The 17920-nt window shown below is 38.6% G+C and overlaps 2 protein-coding genes across 3 annotated transcripts; one reads left to right on the top strand and one right to left on the bottom strand.

Annotated features, from left to right (window-relative positions):
• The first annotated feature begins 1142 nt into the window (after positions 1–1142).
• Positions 1143–5287, top strand: rhd (Rh blood group, D antigen). Of its 2 annotated transcripts, XM_061742938.1 has the most exons (10): positions 1143–1379; positions 1636–1822; positions 2394–2544; positions 2637–2784; positions 2934–3106; positions 4027–4164; positions 4246–4373; positions 4452–4531; positions 4699–4772; positions 4872–5287. In XM_061742938.1, the coding sequence occupies exons 1-10, from the start codon at positions 1229–1231 to the stop codon at positions 4896–4898; spliced, it is 1257 nt and encodes a 418-aa protein (XP_061598922.1). In that variant the 5' UTR covers positions 1143–1228; the 3' UTR covers positions 4899–5287. The 2 variants fall into 2 exon arrangements, with proteins under 2 accessions (XP_061598922.1, XP_061598921.1); XM_061742937.1 differs by having other exon boundaries at positions 4699–5287.
• On the bottom strand, positions 5033–13123 carry tmem50a (transmembrane protein 50A). Its single transcript, XM_061742939.1, has 7 exons — positions 12974–13123; positions 12353–12458; positions 7504–7616; positions 6930–6997; positions 6187–6279; positions 5935–5995; positions 5033–5839 (listed from the first exon to the last, which is right to left on the bottom strand). The coding sequence occupies exons 2-7, from the start codon at positions 12452–12454 to the stop codon at positions 5794–5796; spliced, it is 483 nt and encodes a 160-aa protein (XP_061598923.1). The 5' UTR covers positions 12455–12458; positions 12974–13123; the 3' UTR covers positions 5033–5793.
• Positions 13124–17920: the final 4797 nt, after the last annotated feature.

Genomic DNA, 17920 nt, shown 5'->3' with positions numbered 1-17920 from the left:
TTATGAAATTAAGGGAGTTTTTGCCTGCCATTGTTTATGTAATAATTGCTCGAGGGTCATGTTCTGGGTCTCTGGAAAGTGCCTAGAGACCACTTTTGTTGTATTCAATTCAATTCAATTCAATTCAATTTTATTTATATAGCGTCTAATACAACAAAAGTTGTCTCTAGACGCTTTCCAGAGACCCATACCCAGAACATGACCCCCGAGCAGTTATTACATAAACAATGACAGGTAAAAACTCCCCTAGTGGGAGAAAAACCTTAAGCCAAACAGTGGCAAGGAAAACTCCCCTTTAGGAGGGAAGAAACCTTGAGCAGGTTAGGTATTATTATTATTAGGTATTAGACGCTATACAAATAAAATTGAAATTGAATTCAATAATTGAATTGAATTGAAATTGTTTAAAGGTTTGAAGGGTTTTTCTATAAGATTCTAAACTGTTTTTTCTTTATTTGCAGGGTCAGCTCCTGTTCAGGATTCAGCTATAGTTCAGCTATTTTCTCTATTTGCAGGGTCAACTCCTGTTTTAGGCTGTTAAATAGTGTTTCTTTGGGTGAAGACAATGAAGAGAAACATATGTTTTAACACTGATGGATCTCATCCCTTATCTGGGTTGACATCTTAAGTAAGAAGAGAATAAACAGGGATATACAGCTGAAGGTGTACATGGGGTTTACATACAAAGAACATCTCCCTTTTTAGTATAAATACAACTGGATCGATGATCACTGTATGCATTTTCTCTCCTACTTTTGTGGTTTGAGAAAAGTATACCTCCAGCTGGAAAACATTGGGCAAAAGCTTGTATTAACATTTCATTCTGTTCACTGGTTTTCTTATGGTACACCAGACAAACGAACACGCAGACCTTCCACTTGTAAAATTAAATTATATGTTTATTTAACTGTCTCTTTTACTTAATAGGGTACTCTTAAGTATTTCATTCCTTGCCTTGTAATAGGAGTTGCCAAAATGACACATAAAACCCCCAGGAACTTAAAACACATGTAGAAAGGACTTCAGCATTGCTGCAGTTATTCAAACCGTGTTTCCTGAAGCATTAAGGATCCCCCCTCTCTCAATGACTAGGGTTTTCTTAGATAGACAGATATGTCCTGGTGTCCATGAGCTGATAAAGTGCTTTGCTGGTTGCGCCCACTTTTAACCCGTCGTGGTGACTGAACGTGCGTCTCAGATGTGACTGCTCCTCACAAAAACATCTCCAATGGCTCCTAAATACGCTCCAAGCCTGCGCTCCCGTTTGGCACCTTTGCTGCTTTTTCTGCAGACAGGTTTTATCATCATATCTGCGTTTTTCTTTGAAATCGAAAACAACATAAACCTTAAAAAGGATTACTTCATCAACGTTTACCCAGGTGAGTGGGTACACAAGGGAGGGGTGGGTAAAGGCTGTTGGGGTGTTATTGTATAAAGTGCATGTTATAGGAATATAATATGCCCAAAAAGCTAAATAAACTCAAGTCCAAAAGCCTTGATCAACTTATTTAGTTGCAGGATATCACATTTAAATGCAGCTGTGCTTAGTAGGTACTTGTAACCTTGGACTACACTACACTACATTAGAGTGTAAGCTGTCTAATATGTTGTGACAGAAAACTTCTTCTTTTGCAGCGTTCCAGGATGTGAATGTGATGGTGATTTTAGGGTTTGGATTTTTCAGCACCTTCCTTGTGCGCTATGGTTTAAGTAGCTCTGGGTTCAACCTCCTTGTAGCTGCCATGGCCACACAGTGGGCAATCATTCTGAACGGCATCGAGTCCTGTTACACCAGAGGAAAGATTAAGGTCGATTTGAAAAGGTAACACGTCACATTTTCGTTCTGACGAAGCAATCCAGGTTGTTTCATTTAAGCCTATTGTCCATCAGCTGCATTTGTTACAGCAAAGGTCACCTATTTAGTATAAACATGTCCCTTCAGCATCAACCATTTCACACAATAGCCTATGACATATAGGACTGTCTCAGAAAAGTAGAATATTGTGATAAAGTTCTTTATTTTCTGTAATGCAATTAAAAAAACAAAAATGTCATACATTCTGGATTAATTACAAATAAACTGAAATATTGCAAGCCTTTTATTATTTTAATATTGCTGATTATGGCTTACATTTTAAGATTAAGATTCCCAGAATATTCTAATTTTTTTAGATAGGATATTTGAGTTTTCTTAAACTGTAAGCCATGATCAGCAATATTAAAATAATAAAAGGCTTGCAATATTTCAGTTGATTAGTAAAGAATCCAGAATGTATGACATTTTTGTTTTTGTAATTGCATTAGAGAAAATCAAAATATTCTAATTTTCTGAAACAGTCCTGTATATTCTGCAGATTTCCTAAAGTCCTCACTGTTAATTATGTCTGATTTAGCATTTTAGTTGCAGAGATGTGTGCAGCTTCTGCCCTCATTGCAATCGGACCCATGCAGGGGAAGAGCAGCCCCGTCCAACTCATCCTCGTTGCACTGATGGAAGTGTCAGGATTCATCTTGAGCGAATGGCTCCTCCGGGTTCTCCTGGAAGTAAGCAACCATCTCCAAGTTTCACCCTTCCACCAGACTTCAGAGTGCTCTACAGCCAGCTACCTTGCTAATTTTATATATCTTGTCTCCAGGTCCGACCTCTGAGTAGCATCATGCTGCTTCACATCTTTGGGGCCTTCTTTGGACTCACGCTGACATGGATCCTGTACCGCAAAGGCTCAAATCAGGGATTTGAGAAAGAGAAAGTTGACAAGAAATCTGGATTATTCTCCATGTTGGGTGAATAGAAAACTGTTTTCTGGTGTTACAAGAAAGTTTAGTAAATGAGGTAAATTTTTGATGTTTGATTCCAACCTGTGAACTAGCATCTATGTCCATCTTTCTGTATATGAACACAAATTCTATTATGTGTCTTCACGGACCTGCAGGGACTGTGTTTATCTGGATGTTCTGGCCCACCTTTAATTCAGTCCTTGTGGACGAGCGTTATCCTGGGAGGAAGCTGGAGGCGGTGTGCAGCACCTACCTGGCCCTGGCTGTTAGTGCTGTGACAGCAGCTGCTCTTTCTGTGTTCAGCAGTCCCAGGGGAAAACTCAACCTGGTATGATCCAACGCTTGATATGTTAACATCAGTACTCGAGTTGAGGGGGGATGAGGGGGGGTGGCATCCCCCCTGAAATAAAAACGGTCCAAATCATCCCCCCTGTAAAACTGCCATCCCCCCTTTCCATCCCATATGTCATTTCATCAATGAATGTGGTTTTACTGCTATTTCAACATTTAGAGTCATCACCAGAAAAATAACACCAGAAAAATAACTTATTGACAATGTTCATCTGTTTCAAGTAAATTTTCACTTGAAATAAGTAGGAAAATCTGCCAGTGGGACAAGATTTATCTTCTTATTACAAGCAAAAAAATCTTGTTCCACTGGCAGATTTTTCTACTTATTTCAAGTGAAAATCTACTTGAAACAGGTGAAAATTGTTGTTTTTTCCAGTGATGAGTCTTGTTTTAAGTGTAATAAGATTTTTTTTTACTAAAATGAGACATTTTAACTAGAAATAAGACAAATATTCTTGTTAAGATTTTGAGTTTTTGCAGTGATCCATTTTACTTATCCTGTGAAGGACAGAATCATATTGATAAGTTCAGAAAAATGTTTTTTATTGTTGTGTTTTGATGTAAGCCCAGTGGATATTTCAAGCTTACAGAAGGCTGCATTTAACTGCTGTCATTCCTGCAGTATTTCTGCAGGTGTTTTGGTCAGTGCTATTATTTGTAATATATTATATTATTTGTAATCAGCACAAATGATCTGTCCCCATATGGTAAAATCCACCATCCCCCCTGATTTTTTTTTTTACAACTCGAGTACTGGTTTACATATCAATATGTAGTGAAATGTGCAAAGTGACAGCAAGCTGGACTAAAACTGATAGAGCAGGGCTTAAGATATGAAGTTAATTCGCAATATTTGTAGGATTTAATTTGAGGCTTTTGTTTTCACTCCTCAATAAGATCCAAATTCAGTCATGCATCCTCGCTGGTGGCGTCGCTGTCGGGGTTCCCATATCGGTAGTTCATCACCCTTGGGAAGCCATGGCAATCGGATTTACTGCTGCCATTATATCCACCATCGGATTCAAATATCTGAAGGTTTTTAATGATCATATATGCACATTCACCCTTTCTTTATTTAACCTAGACATCCCAACTCCAGTTAACTGATTTTTCCAGATCCACATGCTGCTTGCATTTGAGTGCCATGACACCTGCGCTGTTCTGAGCACACATGGACTTCCAGGGCTACTAGGATGGCTTGCACATTTCCTTCTGCAGATGAAAGACTATAGTGATCATACATTGTACGTATGCATCCAACTTACGACAGACATTCTTAACACGCAGGATGCACGACAGACTAACTGTTTTGTGTTTTGCAGGGCTGTCCGTTTTGCCATGTTCCACATTTGTACACTCTGCATAATCATTTCTGTAAGTTTGTCCATGGGAATCCTTACAGGTATGTCATGTCCTTTTTTTCCCCACAGTAAGAATTCCATTATTAGAAGTGCTTTTTATCTTATTTAATCTACACAACAAGATACTGGTTGACACCTTCACGTGTGTATCAAAAAGTTTACATTTTGCCATTTGTAAGTTGAATTCTTAATATTTTTCTTTTTTAAGGACTTCTTCTCAAGTGGAACTTCTGGAGACCCCCCCAAAACAATAAGTGCTTTGATGATCAAGCTTACTGGGTGGTACGTGAATGCAGAGATGCAGAAATGTTATGCAGTTACTACCTTGAACGGCAAATACACAAACACGTTTTTTGGACTTCAAATTTTTGTCTTTTGCAGTTTCCCAATCTTGCAGTGCGCAAGTAAGAGGATACAAGAAGACCAAGTCTAACCCAGAGGCAAAAGGCATTCTGGCACTAATTCTCATCACTGGACACATCACTTTGACGTAAAACCAGAAACTTGTTATTGTGTATGAGAAATAAAAACCAAGGCTCAACTGTGGAAAGAGGAATGTCAAGACTCATTTACTGCTCAGTATGCTGAAAAAAACCCAAGGTCAGAGACGGCCTTGATGTTTTGGAAATTACAGCAGAAAAAATGGTTAGGTGTTGTAATTAAATACAAATCACTTAGGTAACAACACCCAAATGTTAAGAAACGTTTGTTGTCTTCTAATCGGCTTTTAATGAGCTTTTTAAATTCAACAATGAATCTGTTTTACTGCAAAGCTTTACAGTTGATCTGGTGTTACTACAGGAAAAAAACCTCATATGATTACATTCAGTAAACATGTATATTGTTATGAAATGTTTTCCTTAGTATTGTGTACTCTTATAAACTTAAACTTATAAAGAATTAATGTTCAACCAGCAGTTTAAATTCAAAGATGTGAATATGTGGAAGTACGTATGTTTATCAAAGGAAAATTAGCAACAAAGCTCCCAATATACACATTTATGGTAGTTATGCACAAGTTTTAAACCATTTTCACAACATGGCTACATAATGTGAGTGCAATTGGACACATTTAAAGATGTGCCACATTTGGAAATATCCAATTTTGGTCTATGAAAATGTGTGCTTTTTATGATTTAACTATTATACAGCAAAGAATTTAAATTAAACCCCCATGTTGAAAGCTAAAAAAACAAAACAAAAAACAGGTGTATATATAAGGTGACTAACAGCTGAAGCATGTTATTTCATACAATACAGAAAGTAGAGTGTATAACGGTGGACATAAAAGACAGACAGTCCATTACTGCCAGAGGTCCTCTGTGCGTCCAAACTTGAAGACCAGTCCCCTAAATTAGAAAACACAAGTACAAATTCAGTATAACAATTTTCATTTGTGGAATGGTAAGTATAGGATGAAAAAAAGAGTGAACTTTCAACTTACCCAAAGAAAATGAAAGCATTTTGGAAGAAAATGGCAATACCAGGGTAGACGACAGGCTTGTCTGTAAAAAACAACAGTTTTTGAGAGTTAAAAAAAAAAAAAAAAATAAATAAAATCACAATTGGATAACATTTTTTTAAAACATGCTTCTGTGTGGTGAAGCGCAGTAAAATTCTCGTGAAATTCACAGCTTCAAATTGACTTCAGAGCAGTGAGAACAAACTGCTAGAAAAGCAGATAAACTGGACTTACGAGGCACTACGAATCCACCGAAGAGAATCCACATGGAGGCGATGAGAGACCCAAAAGCCAGCATGAAGCCAATAAAGAGCCACACTCGGGCGCCTTGTTAGAGGAGATAAGGAAGGGACGGTTACTGGGTGACCCGACATGAGGCTTCTTTCACGGTTTAGATATACAGGACTGTCTCAGAAAATTAGAATATTGTGTTTTTCTGTAATGCAGTTACAAAAACAAAAATGTCATACATTCTGGATTCATTACAAATCAACTGAAATATTGCAAACCTTTTATTATTTTAATATTGCTGATCATGGCTTACAGGTTAAGAAAACTCAAGTATCCTATCTCAAAAAATTTAATATTCTGGGAATCTTAAGCCGTAAGCTGTAAGCCATAATCAGCAATATTAATATAATAAAAAGCTTGCAATATTTCAGTTGATTTGTAATGAATCCAGAATGTATGACATTTTTGTTTTTTTTAATTGCATTACAGAAAATAAAGAACTTTATCACAATATTCTAATTTTCTGAGACACTCCTATACAGTTTAAGTTGTGATGGTAATGCAAAAATATCAACACAAAGATATCAACATAAACATTACAAAATATTGTATGAAGAAAATGAGAAAATAAATGTGACCCAAAAAAAATGATCTGTGTGTAAAAATACTTACGTAATTTAATTGGACTTTATTTATCCCAAAAGGAAAATTCTATTCTTGTATTATAAAAAATACAGCATACACACCTGTCTGTCCCATGCAGCCTTCACTGTAGCTGTCTCCTCTCACCTGGCCATTTGAAACAGCATTTATCCTAAAACATTAAAAAAAAAAAAGATTAAAAACAACCAGAAACTACTAAATAAGGCATCTTTATCTGACAGGTTGTAAATCAGATAAAAGTCTAAGCATTAAGAAGATCTAAAGCTCCCAAACTGTATGATCTAATTAGAAGCAAAATTGTGTTTGCAGAATCTATCAGCCACATGACATGGCATGACAAGTCAGCTATCATGAAGACTGATTAGTTGCTATTAAATGATACTAGTATGGAAATGCAAGTCATATGATAAGAGATATAAGAAACAAAACTGTCTGAAGTACTAAATGAAAAAGAACCAAAGCTGTCTGAGTCATTTCCATTTGAAAACAGTCACAGAAAGGGGTACACCAACATTTATCATATGACTGAAACTCTATACTGAGGTCATGTGATAACAGCTACAGCTCAGTCTTGGCTTAGAGTACCCATTTGCTGATGAATGCTTGAAAACATTAGGGTGTGTCATTTTCTGAAACAAGTCTGAAAGCCTTTCTTACATGAGGAAAGCCACTGTCGCTATGACTCCACACGTGTGATAGGCTTTATGGAACTCGTCTTCAAGCGGGTATTTCACTGCTGCATCTATGATGATCCACCAACCTGTGAAGAACTGAAGCAACAAAAAGCAGATTGATATGAGCGCCTCAGTAACTAGTCACTGACAAATGCAGATCTCATGAGAATATGTAGAAATGTTTACCCTTCTTCTGTGTAAATACATCTACTGATGCCTATCTGGACACATCCTCAGTGATTTTTCTGACGTCATAGGGCGTTTCGGGTCTTTTGAAATCATCATCTCAGATCTTCATCCTCCTAAATTTCTTACTTGCAGAGGTCAATTTTCGGTGAGATTTAGGGGCACTAAATTGTGGAAAGATTTTTTCCCACTTGGCAAAGAGCTCTTCCTCTTTGAAATGTTACAAAATACGTTTGAAGGACCACTTGACTGCTGTTTTGTAACAGTTTTCCCAATGTAATGTTGTACATGTATCCATGTTTTTTTTTGTGTTTCACTCATAGTGACATGTACCGTCTTATTTGCTCATGAGTCAATATAAGTAATATAAGTTGTAAAAACAATATCCCATGCACACACACACACACACGCTTATTTTTTTGTCTTTATTCTTTATACATTGCATTATTAGTTTGCCATCACTTTTGTGTAGTTATACTTTTTGTTTTTGTATCTTAATCTTGTGTTCTTTATAACACATGAAATTTTAATAACTTCGGTGGAGGCTTCAAATAAGCCCATTGGGTTTTTTGCCTCTTCCTGCACCTATAGTATTTATATTTGATATTTCCTGTATATTTTTAAAACTGTGCAAAATAATAAACTAAACTACGCCCTCAAATAGGTGACCCAGCTGGGGCGGATCAGACCCCAGTTTGCGTCCAGATGGCTAGTTAGCTACCATGACTCCATGGTTCCCCTCTCCTAAGCCACAGCCAGCTTGAGGCTTTCTTTGCTGCATCGGTGGTACTGCGGATGGCTCTCTGCTTTCTCTCTCCCTCGATGCCTAAACTACAGAAGGCTCTGACCAAAGGACCGGGCTGCAAATCCTCTGCATCCAACTTCTACAGGGAAACACCTTGCTCTCCAACTGGCCTGCTGACAGTCACTGACCAGTCCTGCGTACTTGGAGAGCTTCCTCTCAAAGGCCTCTTCCAGGCGATCTTCCCACGGGACTGTCAGCTCCATTAGCACAGCTTGCTTGGTGGACTCAGACACAAGGACTATGTCTGGTCGCAGAGTGGTGACTGCGGTCCGTGTACTTCGTGGCCATTCGTTTTTTGTAATAAAAATAGAGATATAATCCAAAATAATCAGTTTCCCATCTTTTGTTTTGATAATAAACGGAAAACGGATCGTTATTCGTTATCCGATTTCATTGATGTGTTTGAAAACCGAAATTGGGAATTAAAACAGCGAGTGGAAAACTCTTTTCTCTATTTCCTATTTATTTCCAACGGGAATAACAGTACAATAATAAATGTACAATAACAGTACATGTTATTGATTGGACGCTGCAGCTGAACGGACTGTCACAACATCACTGCAGTTTCATGAGTGAAGACAGATTACAGATTAAACTCATGTTTCACTCTCATGTTTCATATTTGATTTATTTTCTGTTTCAACATTAAAAAAATCTAAAACTGTTAATTTTCAATCTGATCAACAAAAGAACCAGAAACAACTTTCTCGCATGTGCAATCCCCCCATTTGTCTAATCCTTGTTTTCAGTATCCTTGGAAAAGAATAGGAAATAGAGAAAAGAGTTTTCCACTCACTGTTTTAATTCCCAATTTAGATTTTCAAACACATCAATGAAATCGGATAACGGATAATGGATAACGGATAATGGATAACGATCCGTTTTCCGTTTTTTATTATCAAAACAAAAGATGGGGAACGGATTATTTTGGATTATTTCTCTATTTTTATTTTGTCATTTCAAAACAAAAAACGGATGGCCGCGAAGTACACGGACCGACTGCAATATGGCTGGGGAACTTCAGCTGATGTTTAAGGTCCACCAGCAACTACCAGTCTCAATCAGAATGCCTGCAGATGATATTCATCTGGCAGGCGCTGCCATGTCCCCAGCTCTGACAAAGGCGATGGTTTTTTTGGTAGGTCGGAACTGTTTTGACCACACCGACCAGTCCTGTGCCGATGGCTTCAGCGATGGTCTTAAGGACCTGGTCATGTCTCCACCTGTACCGTCCATCTCCAAGTGCCCTTGTGCAGCAACTGAGGATGTGTTCCAGGGTTCCTCGCTTGGAACATACTGGGCATGCTGGTGTCTCTGCTATGCCCCATATGTGCAGGTTTGACGGGCTTGGTAGCACATCATACACTGCCTGGATGAGGAAATTGATGCGGTGAGGCTCGGCTTTCCAGAGATCAGCCCAGGTCACTCTCCTCTCAGCCGCATTCTCCCATCTCGTCCAAGCTCCCTGTTGCTTCATTCCCACTGCCTTGCAGGTTCTTGTTTCCTCCACTGCCGCTCTCACCTCCTCCTGAACAAGAGGTCGTCCCTCCTTCCCCTTGGTGTTCATTTGGGGAGTTGGAAAGGATCCTAGCCCAGCTCGACCTCGTATGACCACTCCCCCCAGGCTCCTGTGACGCAGTCTTGCATCTGCCTCTTGAATGGCTTCCTCCGCCCTCCATTTCCTGCCAGTCCTCACTTGGATCCCTGCGTTAGTCACCTTTGGATCACTCGAGTCCCTGTACTGAACCACTTCTCTGGCTCTATTCACCTTGAATTCTGTTAGTTCCTTATGAAACACCCAGACCCCTTAAGTCACCTGGATCTGGTTTATTGTGGTTCCCGAGAACAAGAACCAAGCAAGGTGAGGCAGCGTTCAGTCATTCTGCTCCTCACCGCAGGAACAAACTTCCTGTAGACCTGAGGTCTGCTCCAACTGTCAGCTCCTTTAAATCAGGGCTAAAAACATTACTGTTTTCTGTTAAAGGGGACCTATTATGAAAAACACGTTTTTTCTTGCTTTAACATATATAAAGTGGTCTCCCCTCAGCCTGCCAACTCGGAGAAGGAGGAAAGCAACCAAATTCTGCAGTGTCTGTACAGCCGCCCGGATGAGCCGTCCAGTGTGATGTGGGTTCTACGAGCCGTTCAGATTCTGCGCCCGTCGTTACGTAACGATGGGAGCGATAAATGAAACCACGCACGCAACTAACTCCGCCGGCTGGAGCTTCCGCCATTTTTTCATAGCGGTGTATCGCATCCTTCAGGCAGCCAATCAGCACAGTGCCTCATCATCATAGCCTCCCCGCCCACTCAGAATCCTGCATAGATAATGAGGTTAGAAACAGGGAAGATAAAGACATGGCTCAGAGGCGGAATTTCTAATTTATTTAGCAAAAACAATCAAAAGCTTGTTTTTAAGACGTTCAAGGCCCGTTTAAAATAGGTGCCATAATAGGTCCCCTTTAAATTAAATACGTACCTGCTGTACTCTACTGCCCTTACTTTTTAACAACTTGTGCTTTTTATTATTTTACCTCTCTTCTTATCATTTTATTTATTTACTGTTTAATTGTGTCTTGCTCTTTTTAATGTTGATGTAAAGCCCTTTGAATTACCTTGTGTTGAATTGTGCTATGCAAATAAACTTGCCTCGCCTTGCAACTTTGTGACGGATGAGGTGGATTCAGTTTTAAATTCACTTCCATTATCTTTAGCGTCGTCTCAGCATTTACTTGAGCACAGCCATTATTCTCATTGTATTGAATCACTCAAATCAATAAAAAACCTTTGTATATTGATTGTTCAGAACTTCAGACTGACAGTCCTTTGAAGAAATGCACCAGATTCCTGTTGAAAATATTGACATTACAGAAGTTTCTCATGTGAATGTGGAAATGCCCACTGATTTAAAATTATTTTTGAGTTTTTTTATAACCAGTCTACAGTTTGGCAAAGCTGTTGGAGGTTTAAGCACCAGGGCCTTTTATTATGTTCAGTGTTGTTTTAATGTTTGATGCATGGAGAACTGATCCTGACAGAGATGCAGCTGCGCTAATGACTCGTTGCTTCCTTGCATTGTGGACCAGCCAAGCTATTTCATTTGTGTTGTTTGAGAAGGTTTGTTAAAATAAGGAACAAGAAATTACCTTGTGTTGAATTGTGCTATACAAACAAACTTGCCTGGCCTTGCCTAAAATGGCAATTATAATTAGTTTAGTTTAGTTTATTTCGGTCATGACATCACTAAAAAAAAAAAAAGAATAAAAATTACAACAAAAAAACTAATACACTGTTCAAAGAAAACATTACAAAAATGTTCCAATATACAAATACCATCTAGACCGAAAAGGTGTAGGCTGAAGCAAAGCTTATTATTTGCCTACCCTCAAAAAGATTAATTAAAGTAATGAAATGAAAGCAAGAAGAGAAAAGACTGACAGTAAAACAAATTGCCTCCATGGGGATAACAAAAATTCCTCAAGAAATAAGAAAAATTTTAAATAAAGGTGCAGTCTACATGTTACCTTCATCCTTAAAAAATCAAATCAAATCACTAATTAAATAAATACCCAACTCAACATAGCAAGCATCACCACTCATTAATTTGATATAAAGAAATCATCCTTCTTTTCAATGTTTTTTTTTAAATAAGGTTAAGATTCTACATAATTTCAAATCCCTATCTAATTTATTCCATACATCCACCGCTGCCACTGTAGCATCTCAGTTCTGATTGTTGATTTCCTGTATATGCTCTCCCCTCTGAGGTTGTAATGGCTTTGTCTTAAATTGAACATACACGAACAATGCAGCTACAGTGTGTGTGTTTGGGTGTGTGTACCAGAACTCCGGCAGCAATAGATGCGATGGTGTTTCTCCTCTCCCCCCAGTCCACATTGCACTCGCAGTCTCCGCAGCGGATTCCGTCCAGAAACCCTGACATGACTCTGGGGAAGGCACAACACCGGACACAGAAATACGCAGTCAACTTCACAGCACAAGAACACCTCATCCATACCCTCACCAATGCACGACAGATTAGATAAATTCACGCTGACTGTTGTTGTATAAAAAAATAGGGAAAAACCAGTCGATATTTGTAGTGCGCATGCGCGGTACAGTAAGGGTGATGCTAAATCCCTGGTTTACAAACACTACTGTAACTTAAGGTTTAAAGCCTAAATCGCCATATATGTAACGGTTGTTGGAAAACAAAACAGCCAGTGTATTCAGTTTGCAATTACAGACACTGACAATTTGTGAAAACCATCAGACAAAAACGTCGTTGGACTCTTTTGTTCGTGGCTTTGGCACTAGCAAGCATTTCCTTGAAGGTTTCTTGTTACGAAGTCGATACAATTACAACATAACTCGGACGGACAATGGTGGCAACGAATAAAAGGCACTCAAATTTAGTATGTGTTGGTAAAAAAGTCATCCTCAAAGGAGGTTTTTCGTTTACCTTTGATGATCGGTTTCTGATGTGCAACCTTTCGTTAAGCCCGACTTGGCTTCCGACAGAGCTTACCCCTGCGCATGCGCACTTCATCTGAACCCGTTTGATGCGAGAACCTGAGACGCTGCTGACTTTGATGCGTTCACGTGCAGGGGACAAGAGTAGGAAGTTTGTACGTTCAAAAGCCCAGGAAACAAAAAAACTATATATTTCCTGCGAAAAACTATATAATTAGGACGTAAATATAAGTACATGCTCTTATTCACTGAGTGGTTAAGATAGTTTTTTGTAATTTTATTATCATAGTAAAATATACCATTAGTGAAAGTTATTTTGCCGCTATATATTTGTCCTCTTAAGGCTAATTTAAAGATTGTAACGTGCAAAATACTAATTAGCCTATATCAGCCACTTTGGTAAAAAAAAAGAGCCAAAACCAAGAATTGACGTTATTCACTTGTTTCAAAATATATTAAAAGTGCACATACTACACAGTACAAGAGCACAATCAATAATTTTATGAAATAGGCTACCTACTTTCACTTTTACTTCTTCTGTTGAACTCTTCGCAGAGCAATCTGAGCAGAAAATTACATAAATTAACTTAAAATGTAAGTAAATATTAACAAATAGTATTTGCTGGAGGAGAAAAACAACCCACATAGGTGGGAAAGTTCAAACTTTAATGCCAAATACAATCACATTCCAGGGAGTGAACAAAACATTTTCTTGTACTGGTTATCCAAAATGGATGCAGAAGCTATTAGCTGTAGTCTTTACAAATAAAACGTTTGAGACAGAGACCATGTGAGGTCATGTGTGAGTCACATGTAGCTTTTAAGCCAGCTATTGACCTGGGGTATGTTTCACAAAGGGGGTTATGTTGGAACTCTGTATGATGACTGTATTACTTTACCATTATGCATTTATGCATAAGGTAAAGTAAAACGAAGGAAGAAGGAAATGTCAAAACCACAAATGCATGTATAAGGAAAAGGAAAAAAAACATTAAATATATGTTTGATGGTGATGCATATAAAAGGAAGAGGAAAAAAAAATATAATATATATATATTTCTGCTTCTATTTTTAATTATGTCAGTTTTGGTCCTCCATATGAAGCACCCTACACCCTGATAACAGACGGGTCTAAGACAGGCTTTTCCAAAACAATTGGATGTTTCCAAACAAAAAAGAAAGTCCAGAGTGCTCAGAAGGTTCATCTAAGTCATGTGACAAAGGTGCTCTTTGGTGAGAAAAAGGATATCAAAAAGGAAGAAAAAATCCAAGGCACTCTTCTTCAAATATAAAAAGCCTTTATTTAAATTGGCTATTTCATGTGAAAAAGATTAAAAAGTGGGTTACAGCCCACGCGTTTCGGCCACAGCCTTCCTCAGGTTGCAAACTCAATGCATTCAAAGTTGAGTTGCATTGAGTTTGCACCCTGAGGAAGGCTGTGGCCGAAACGCGTGGGCTGTAACCCACTTTTTAATCTTTTTCACATGAAATAGCCAATTTAAATAAAGGCTTTTTATAAATGGATGTTTGTGTGATATTTTTCTTCTCCATAATAATCTTATCTGATTTCATTTCTAAAACATCTATGCTTTCATGCTATCATTACAGGAGTAGAGAAGATGAACCCATTAACTGTCCACATATTCATGAACAACCAAAGTTGTCCATTGCTTTCTCAGCGTGTGCACATCCAGCGGGAAGAGGTAAGGGACAGTACACATGATCCTCTTAAAAATGAATGCCATCCTAGAAGAGAAGGGCATTCCTTGGCGGTACTGTGTGGGTCTGTCGGGACACAATGCTGCCATGAACGTTGGTCCACACAACTCCATCGCCTCCACAGTCCGAGAAAGCACGCAGGTATTCACATCCATGGCTGCCCGTGTCATGTAGTTCATAACATTGCAAAGTCAGCAGGGGCAGGCTTTTCTGACGTGAGTATTGGCCAGATGGAACTTTGCACGCAACTTAGTATGATTTAGTAAAGAAAAATACAGAAAACATTGCATATCAATGCATGTGATCAGTAAAGAGTCTTTGCTGATTAAATGCATTGATCATGTGCAAAGTTTAGTAATAAATGTATTGCAGGTAGTAAACATCGGCCACTGGTTCAAGGGAAGTACAAATCAAGTATGGTACTTGAGAGATATGCATGTGATACAGTGAAATAATAATATCAACATACAGAGCATTAAAATACATATGATTTATAATGAAAAGTCTTCAACAGAGTTTTGTGAACTTTACGAAACAGAGTACATGGACATCCTCACATTGTCTGTTTAACACGGATCCTGAAACTAAATGACCCTCTGCCTTACAACATTTTCATTATGCAGCTACAAATGCCACCGAATAGTTAAATGTACACTTGTGTTAATGACAACCTTGTTTGTTTCTGTTTGTTTTATTCAGGGTGAAGAGCAGGCGAGGTCCAGGAGACTTCGGGCAGCGTTCACTGACCCCGTAACTGAGGTGTACCCACTGTTCTTCCAGGCCAGCAGACCAACATTCATCATGTTGAACCTCCTCCAGTGAGAGCAGTCGTCAGTATGTTTGATAACTGCTGCCGTTGGTCAGCGTCATCTCTGTGTGGCTGCACTGCAACCAGTAGATGTCACCCACGTTTTAATGAATGAAGCTTAGAGTATTGAACCAGTTTTCAAAACAAAGGGTTCAAAGCCTCACAAAGGCTGGTTTGGACCTCGCTAATAAATGCATTGCATCCTGTGTTGTGGTTTAACTCAAGGTGTGTCACAAAGTTGTTTGTGTTGCAGCAACTCCTTAGACAAGATATTTAAAAAAAAGGAAAGCAATCAAGGCAGTGAGGGTCCAGATTGTCTGGCCGGCCAGCGTCACCTTTTTCCCCACGTTTTTATCCGTCAGTTCATAATGAACAGAGATATCGTTTTAATTTGTGTCGTCAGTACATATTCAATTTACGTTCTCATCATAAATTAATCACGAAATAAAGAATCCTCACCGAAAAGTTTTCGTTTTAAGTTTCAGTTGACAAAATGAACACCGCTTGTACCTAGCCTTTTTCCCCCTCATGAGGAGACACCTGGTAAGGTTGTCCTGGTTCTTGTGTTAACAGTGAGCGTATGGTTCGCCCAAAGCCACTCAGCCTCTTGCCCAGATCCGGCAGATCATCAGCATAACTAAGTATTACTTATGCTGTTATGCTTTGTTGTATCTTTGGCAGGAAGAAAGCTGAACCTTGGCTGCACCACCAGGGCTAAGCTCAACAGGTTACTGGATGATGGAGACATGACACCAGAGCAGATGGAGAAATTCCACAAGGCTGTTTTAGCATTTCTTTTCAATGCTGTGGACTTTGCTTCACTGCGTAAAAATGCCCACGGAGACAACAAACTCAGTGAAATCAAATCCAGAAAGCTTCTGGACTGAAATGGCTTCCCAGAATGATACGTTATGATTATTTTTGTACAACAAGAACACAGTAGAAATAACCTCTTGAGGATTATTGATACCAGCACATATGAAGCATCATGGTGGATGTGGGTATTTTATCTGACTTTTGCCTGTGCATCAACCTACACTCATTTGTCAAAAGATATAAAAGGAAAAATCATGTGAGGACATATATCCTTTGCGTTCCTGATAAATTGGCACAGGTGACGGGGGTGAACCATTTTCAGAGGGTTGCTACGGTTTCAAAGCTGGTCTCTGTCTTCCCACAGTGTCAATGCGGATGCAGAAAGGGTGTTTTCTGTGGTGGGCCTCAACAAGACAAAGACAAGAAACAGCGTGGCCCTAGATCAGGGGTCAGCAACCCGCGGCTCTAGAGCCGCATGCGGCTCTTTAGCGCCGCCCTAGTGGCTCCATGGAGCTTTTTCACAAATGTTTGACCTTTTTTTTTTCTTTTTTCCTTTTTTTCTTTTTTTTTCTTTTTTCTTCCCTTTTTCCTTTCCTTTTTAATCTCAACATTTAGACTTTTTTCTCGAAATTTTGACTTTTTTCTCAAAATTTCAACTTTTTTCTCAAAATTTGGACTTTTTTCTCAAGATTGTATTTCAACAATAATCTTGACATTTAGACTTTTTTCTCGAAATTTTGACTTTTTTCTCGACATTTCGACTTTTTCTCAAAGTGCATGATGAAAAAAAAAAAATCTTCCTCCTCTAAAATATTATTTTTATTTTTCTCCTGCCTGGCCCTAACACTCATTTGCAGCCGAGGACCCAGTTATAACTAATATAGAAACAAGCAGCATGTGTTGCCTTCATTCTAAGGCTGATACAAGACTTTTCATTTTTTGCGGCTCCAGACATTTTTACTGCTAAACCCAGTGGTGTGAAAAAGCCTTGAATGACAAACGGTTGTCTTTGCCAGACTTATTGTGTCATTTTTGCAAAACCTGATGCTCTTCAGAATGCAAGTTATTCAAAAGATGCGTAGTTCATGCTATATTATGCATTTGTATATTCAAGTTGTAGAATATGGTTTATTAATTTAATTTAGTCTATAATATATGACTCTAATTATCACCTACAATATTGTATTTGTTTAGTTTTGTGGACGCAATCTTTAAAAGATTTGGATAAAGACTTCTCTTATGATGGCAGATGACAGGCTACAGCTCCAAACAAGGGTTACATTTCTGATAATTTGAACCTCCTATTTCTTTTATTGTCCCATTGAATATATATAAAATACTGGTTTCAGAAAAACACTATGAGGGAATTCTTGCTGTTGTACTGGAGCTCGAGGTTGCTGTGATTGAACATTTAGCCTTGGCCACTTGGATTAAACCAAACTGTTGTGAGGAGCACGGCCTTGGCCTGTACAGTGTGTCCAGACTGATAGTTGCCCCTAAAAGATTAGCTCTGACGTAACAATGATTTGTCTACCAGAATCGTAAGGATGAATAATTTATTATGCTTCCCTTTGTTCATTGTCATTCTGCATC

This window comes from Cololabis saira, chromosome 16 (genome assembly GCF_033807715.1).
Source record: "Cololabis saira isolate AMF1-May2022 chromosome 16, fColSai1.1, whole genome shotgun sequence".
Classification (NCBI taxonomy): Eukaryota; Metazoa; Chordata; class Actinopteri; order Beloniformes; family Belonidae; genus Cololabis; species Cololabis saira.
The sequence above is the reverse complement of the archived record's forward strand: the minus strand, read 5'-3'. Positions and strand labels throughout refer to the sequence as shown.